The sequence below is a fragment of the Mercenaria mercenaria genome, chromosome 2 (genome assembly GCF_021730395.1).
Source record: "Mercenaria mercenaria strain notata chromosome 2, MADL_Memer_1, whole genome shotgun sequence".
Taxonomy (NCBI): Eukaryota; Metazoa; Mollusca; class Bivalvia; order Venerida; family Veneridae; genus Mercenaria; species Mercenaria mercenaria.
Genome location: NC_069362.1, coordinates 114,815,254 through 114,822,706, shown reverse-complemented (window position 1 = coordinate 114,822,706; position 7,453 = coordinate 114,815,254). Strand labels below are relative to the sequence as shown.

General features: G+C 35.7%; 2 protein-coding genes across 2 annotated transcripts; both read right to left on the bottom strand.

Annotated features, from left to right (window-relative positions):
* Positions 1-693: 693 nt before the first annotated feature.
* On the bottom strand, positions 694-1,813 carry LOC123562992 (C1q-related factor-like). Its single transcript, XM_045355563.2, has 2 exons — positions 1,482-1,813; positions 694-1,212 (listed from the first exon to the last, which is right to left on the bottom strand). Exons 1-2 carry the CDS (start codon positions 1,744-1,746, stop codon positions 758-760), a joined length of 720 nt encoding a protein of 239 aa, XP_045211498.2. The 5' UTR covers positions 1,747-1,813; the 3' UTR covers positions 694-757.
* Positions 1,814-4,948: 3,135 nt separating this feature from the next.
* On the bottom strand, positions 4,949-6,975 carry LOC123564995 (C1q-related factor-like). Its single transcript, XM_045358970.2, has 2 exons — positions 6,656-6,975; positions 4,949-5,452 (listed from the first exon to the last, which is right to left on the bottom strand). The coding sequence occupies exons 1-2, from the start codon at positions 6,888-6,890 to the stop codon at positions 4,995-4,997; spliced, it is 693 nt and encodes a 230-aa protein (XP_045214905.2). The 5' UTR covers positions 6,891-6,975; the 3' UTR covers positions 4,949-4,994.
* Between the last annotated feature and the right edge of the window lie 478 nt (positions 6,976-7,453).

The following is a 7,453-nucleotide window of genomic DNA, read 5'->3' as shown; positions in this document are numbered from 1 at the left end:
ATAGCGTGCGAGTGGTGAAATTTCGCATAACAAGGTGGAACACAGTTTTCAGCAATTGTTTATCTTTATTTATTTACAAATGACATTCATTTTCAAAGGGAGACAACTGTTCCCGATTATTTTAAGTACAAATGACATTCATTTTCAAAGGGAAACAACTTTTTCCGATTATTTTAAGTAATCTTTGAGAAAAAAGTCGTCTCCCTTTGAAAATGAATGCCATTTGTAAAGAAAAAAAGATAAACAATTGCTGAAAACTATGTTCCACCTTGTTACGTGAAATTTCACCACTCGCACGCTATTGCAAATGCATCAAAACAAACATGTGTAACAGTTCTTTGAAAATGGTGAGTTTTTCAAGGCGTTTAACTGTCCGGAAGTGGAGCCCCTTAAGGCAGCCCTTTTCCGGAATTCAATGTTTATATCAGTATACTGACACTTGTTTCGTAAAGTAATATACATGTTTTACATGCTGTTCAATTTTCATGTCAAATAACTGTTTCTTTCTATGATTTGGTGTTGTTTGATTTTTGTTTCTCAAGGCCTCCATCGAAACCTTAAAGATATTAATACATGATAAGCAACTAATTTATTTTGAACAATTCTGTACATTGTCTAGTGGTCTCCAGACTGTTGCCTTTTCAGCATCTAGTGAAACAACATATTTGCTCCTAACTTACTAATTATTATAAATTAACAGATTACATGACACAATAATTCATAGATTCTATTTGTGTTTATTTACTGGCGGGAAATATCAGTCCGAATATAAAAGCCATCCGGAGAAAGTTGACAACTGGGATCCCATTAACCTGTGACTGTGATCGGCCATTGTTCGTATCCAGACAACATCGCCAGCTTTTAGGTTTACGACAACCGTATTTGAGGCCACAGAAATGTGATCTGCAGAATCAGTCAGAGTTTTGCCATGCATTAAACCATTTATAACCAGTTGCGACCACATGAAACTTCGAATATGATTAGCGGCCGTCCATGAAAACACGTATGTTCCTGGAACCGGTGCCGTAAACATTCCGTCTGCTTTATTGTATGCATTTCCTATGTTTGTCGTAACCATGTCAAACTCTATGGGCTGATGGTCACCAAGGGCAGTCTTGTCTTGAGTGAGTTGTGCGTAGAAAGCGATCTTAGGTTGTGTATGAGATGAAGTTGTGGTTTGTGATGACCGACTGTCTAGAAGACCTCGCTTTCCTTAAATTGAAATATAATCTAGTAAGATAAAAAAGAAAGGGAGGCACTATGTAATAAAAGTAATAGGACGAATTCACAAAATACAAAGTTTCCTTGATTTCGAGTTAGTGACGACTCAATTTATGCTCAATTTACGAGCGTACGTTTGGTAAAATTTCCGCGGGCTGGGAAGATGTGTCCAAAATGTACATTAATTCATGTTTGTCACTTTTTGAAACGATTCTTAAAGCATATATTTAACACAAATACAATGAAGTTAGTATACTTACTTGTAAATCCTCGTACTATTTCGGCTAAATTGGAATACTGGCGCTGAAGATCGCTGTAACGTTTTTCTGTCAGTGTTAGTTTTTCATACATTTTATTTAGTTTGTCGTCATAGACCTCCCTTATGCCTTTAATCTTTTCCTCGATCAGATCAATGTTTGCCTGATTACTCGCAGTTTGTGGCATATTCTGAGAATTTACATTACTGGTATCGGTTCCCAGTATGAAGAGTAACAGTACAAAACTTAACACCTGAAAAGCTTTCATTTTTAACCGTTCAAAAACGGCGTACAGTTTAGAACTAGAAACGTCAAACGATTGCCTACATGCTACATATATGGCGAGGTCAAAGATAAGATATAGGCTGGTATACAATATAGGGAATTTATTCCGCTAAATTGCGTAAATTGATTGTAGAGTTGCAGCAGCATGTCTAAGTATCTGCTAGAAGTTGTTGATAATTCTAAATAAACTCAGACTATAACGTGATCGCTTTGATAGATGAAAAGCAACCACGTAAAACATCAGCAGACACAGTTTGATTCAGTCAAATTGTTCATGAGAGCTAATGAAAACTTGCAACACCATCACGCCCCCATGTACGGCGTATTCTGTTACAAAATGACATTGAATGAACACTATTCACAAAGAACTAGAAATAATGATAATAGTGAGCGATAATCTATGGTCACCATACGAAACCAATAAGCTACAATCTTCATCTTGCCGATCCACAAATAGCTAACATTTCGATGCCTGGTGACCCAATATTTTTTGGGATTTTTTTTTTTTTTTTTTTTTTTTTTTTTTTTGTGGTTGGTGGGTGGGGGAGGGGGTGAAAGAGTTGTGTCTGCTAAACAATAATTAGTAAATAAGATGACCATAATGATATGCATGCATCACTACAATCGTGTTTTTGACTGCGAAATGATAAATCTTACACTGTAATAACTGAATTTCTGTTGAAGTATCATTGAAAAACTATAAAGTAAAATAAACACTTCTATAGCATATTTTTGTCATGTAATTTATTATTTCTATTTCAGTATACAATACACTTTCAAATGATACCAAAATTATATGAGCTTACCAGGCATCAATATTTGATATATTTTAATAGTACTGTTAGACAGAACTTGATTATAAGAATCTTTCACTGGTTGAAGGTGCGGATGTGAATATCTGGCTCGAGGGTAACTGTTTAGGCGGTAACGAGGCTCAGCCGAGTTAATTTGAGTTATGTAAGACTACATGTTGTTTTCTATTTTCTAAAAAATAATGTAAACCACTACAAGAGAGTACTCATAACTCCGAAAGACAATAGTTCATGTATTAATGTGTCAGATTAATGTTTCAGACACGGTCACACGTTTCTGAAATATCGCTTGCCATCATCAAATAAAAACTAACAGTGAAGACTGATCGTGGAGTGTTCATCACGTATTTTTGTATAAACATTCCTTTGTATGCATTGTTCCATTAATTTTTGAAACTGTCCTTTCTGAAAATTTTGATTAAAAATGATAAAATATAACGGGACAAAGGTTTTTGAGCTGTCATTGAATGCCTCGTTTAAAAGTGTAGGGCTTATATCTGATCTGGTCTACAAGCTATAGATGAGCATTTTTGAGTAATGGCGCTTCGAAATATGCTAGAGGTTGTTTACTACTAGTATTTGGCAAAGTCTTATCATCACCTTTATTTGACTGGCTACAGAAATATTTGTTTCCGCTTTTACAGTATCATGGTGTTGGAGCAGAATGATCTTAGAATAGAACTAGTTTTTTCTTTTTTTTTTCTCTGTTTTAGTAATATTTTTACTCCTAGTCTTAGTCATTCAAGGAGCTAGCAATTATTCTGCTTGTGTGAGATTTATTCGCTTTCCTTGTTTATTTTGTTTCCCCATTTCTTACTTTTCGAAATGTTGCCCAGGGATATTCGGAAGTTTGTTGCTTTTTTATTAGTTTCCTGATAAGATCGATATCATATCTTCAACCAAAGAATGTCGTGCGGGCGCAAAGTCCTGCATACTATAATCTAATTTATCAGAGCAGAATTCTAATGAACACTTCCTGTATTTATATATATAATAACAACTACTACAACAACAAAAACAAACCTTGGTAGTATTCCGAAATGTTACTTTTTTTCTTTTGTTCAGGGCAAAGGGGCATTTATATCTAATAAAGTCAGGAATAAACGGATTGTTTACCTGAGCCGTATTCACTATTCACGTTTTGAATCTCTTCTCGGTCAATAGTCAGAACTATTGCCCTATATCTGAAGGACTGATGGCCAATACTTTTTACTATAGACTGACAAGCAGTTCAATAACTGTTCCATTAAAAACATCAGAAATTAATGTTCACATTTTGTGCTTAGATTTTTTACTTATTAGCTCAGTAAACATGTGTAAATATAGACCGGCTATATAGTACGAGCAATGGACCGGCGATTTATATAAGAAGTCACATAAAAGTTATCATTACTGGCGTTCGGTTGTCGATTAAAGTCGCCTACATGTATTTTTGTTTTCTAATTCGTAGATCATGAGGTCATTGCGTATATTAACCATTCAAGGTATAATGAAAATAGTTTGCGACACCTCCTACTTCACCGACTAGGTCTTTACTGAGAAGGAGGCCAACATTTAGAATTTTAAGGTCATTTCTGTTGATAGCTGATGTAAGCCAAGTTTCTGAGAACAAATCTATATATATCACAGGGTTGAGCTTTGATTTCGACAAGGTTGATTTCCGGACGTAAACTTCAGAAGTTTCGGTCATTATGGTAATGCCCTTTCTGAGGTGAAGCAGAGAGTGTTTGTCCCAGACTTGGATGAAAATCTCTCGATAAACACATAAGAGTAGAAATCCATATTGCACTGACTAATAATTCATATGATTATCAAACGAATTTCAACCGACAGAAACTTATTTACAATTAATAGTTCTACCAATACAATGTAATGTCAAAATCGAAAAACCATTCAAGATTGATATTATTTAGAGCACGCACATGTCAAATCAATTTAACTATGTATACGTGGAGACACTTGAACTAACTACATAATCTGTTCCACTGGTAGCGAGAATAAACAAACGCGACAGAAATATGACTATATTTATATTTGTGGTGAGAAATGCAGCCATAGTGTGAAGAAACTTAATAATAAGGGTATTAGCTGATTCTGTTGTAGCTAAAAACATTCATGTACAGAGAAATATGGCGATATTTATGTCTGTCACAGAATGCTGCGCCCTTTCTGCGAAGAGACATAAATGAGACAATATTTGTGTCTGCCGTGGATGTGGCCGTAGTATGAGAAGAAACATGGCAGTATCTTGGTATATCACGGCTTGATGCATCCATAGTATGATGAGATACGAAAATATATTTGACATTTTTCATGGGCAGTAACAGTTTACCTTAAACTTATATTTAAAAAGACAAGGCTCAAACATCTAGATACAAGTAACATACTCCTACTTTAATACTGTATAACTGAAACATTTTTATTGTGAATAAATAAGCCAACCGGAAAATGTCGTCATCTGCTGACCATGGATGGTGTGTGAGTGAATATTATTAGACCGAACCCAAACAACATCTCCCGCCTTAAGAACAACAACTGCGGTATCTGAAGCCACGGCAAAATCAGCATGGTTCCCTGAATCAGACCAAGTAAGGCCTACTTTTTTATTGTTGACAACAAGTTCGGTCTGCATATGATGATTGTCGGCACTTGCAGATGTCCATGAGAAAACGTAAGTTCCCGACGCCGACGCGGTGAACATTCCATTTGCTTTGTTGTAGCCGTTGCCTACGTTTGTAGTAACAAGGTCAAAAACGACCGCCTGGTAGTTTCCGAGTCCTGTTAAATCATGCGTAAGTTGGACGTAGAACGCGGCCTTCGGATGCGTCGGAGGAGTAGGTGTCGTCTGCTGCAACCCATCTAACAGACGCCTTTTTCCTAAATGAAAAAAGAACAGTTTGTGTTTAAACATGTATACGGCTAGTTGTTCATCATAATACAAGTAAACCATTGAGCGTTTCCAACGAGTGTGAAAACTGGTTACTTTCAAGTTTACTATATAGACACATTATTATGGCATCTACGCATTTGTTTGTGTATAATTTAAGAAAGTCCTAGATCTATATTGTTCTGAACCCATTTGAAACAACTATGATAAACGAAAAAAAAAATGTTTTAACTGTTTCGTCATGAATATTTGATATATTGTCGCGAATAAACCGTTTGACTGCAATTAATATTAGCCACATCAGATCACCAAGGTGTCAAAATGTGACAACCAGTATCCTGGTTGAATGTGTTGTTGCTAGGCGATGTCACCGTGTTGGTTTGGGTTCGAGTCTATGCTCAGGCTGACAAAATGTGATTTAATATGCACGTATTATTGTACAGTAAGCATATGCAGCCGTGTATTGGTATACCACTAACCCGTAGGCAACGGGTTCCAATCCCAAAGAGAAAGGAATTGACCTATGATATATAGAATGTTTAAGTTAGGCTCAAGTATTAAATGGTCTTCGAGCAGTGGGCAATTTTTCCGTAAAACCGATATAAAAATAAATAAGGACCGGAGACATAGAAAAGGACTTTTACGATAAAGATTTCAAATGTGACTTTCGCAAAATGTTTCAAGGACATTTCCTTGATATACCAAGTACAAATCTTTAGTACTTGCAAGGATATGTAGACTTTTAAACCACAGCTTCAACGCTTATTACGTCACGGACGTTATGATGTAAGAAAATGCTACACACTTTCATTACTAGATGTCGAGCTTTTGTTTTACTTCAAATGATTTAAAAGATGATCTCAAATGTACAGCTAATTACACAAAACACTTTCACTGAAAACGTACCAACACCTGCCCTAAATTAAAGGTTCAAGTTAAGGTTGCCATGACGACACAAGGTATTATGACGAACATATTTTTACAAGCTAGATCTATTGAAAGACAATATGTTCATGACAATTAAACATGTACTTGTATCATTTATATTAATTAGTGCCTTTTTTTTTAGCATTACTAAGTTTTATTTCTTATCAAATACCTCATTTCATAAGACCCTTTCTCGGCCTGTCGTCCATATTTATTCAGACAAATTATTTGCAACAAAATGAAATTGAAAAAAAAAATAAACATACGATGTGACCCTTTTAGAATCCCAAGCAGCTCTGTGTATCGTTCCTCCTGCTGTGCTAGCCTCTTGTTGAAGTTCGTCTGCATGTTATTCAGTTTTGCGTCATAGGCTTTCCTCAGATCGTTCATCATGTCGGCAAGCAGTTGGCTTTGGTATCCTGACGTTTGTGGCACATTTTGAGAGTTCGAACTTCCAACTAATACAACAGTAACTAAAACACCCAGCTTTACAAAATCCATCTTTATTCTAGAGCGGAAATTAAAATTCAGTATGATAAGTCGGAAAATGATGTTTGGGTCTTGTATTAGTATATCTAGTGACGTCAAAAAGATAAGGAAGTGTCTGAAATGATCTGAACTATCTAAAAGTGTCCTTTTATAATAGGGGCATTGCGAACACAGTTAACAAAGTTCCTCGTAAGCGTTCAGCTCATGTACGTATTATAAATGATATTCTTTTCAAACGCTAAGTGTTTCATATTAATTCATTTTTAACGTGATTCACTACACTACCTAAGTGCTATACCTGCAGCCTGTAGGCTCTGTTTCTTATAAAAGGCACACATTCAGAGTAGACAATGAAAAAAAAACTAACCGTTTTAATTGACGTTGTTAACATGACACGTGTCTACATTATAGACCCATTTCACTTTTCAGCTGTAGCTCAAGTATGGTAATTGTTTTCAGAATGTTTTTAGTACTAGATGCAGGATTTTCTCTAGGCTAAGAGATCTTGTGCGTTGGTAATCACGACTTCTTTCATTTGAGGGGGAAGGTCAGTGATTTTATCGTGCATGTCTCGA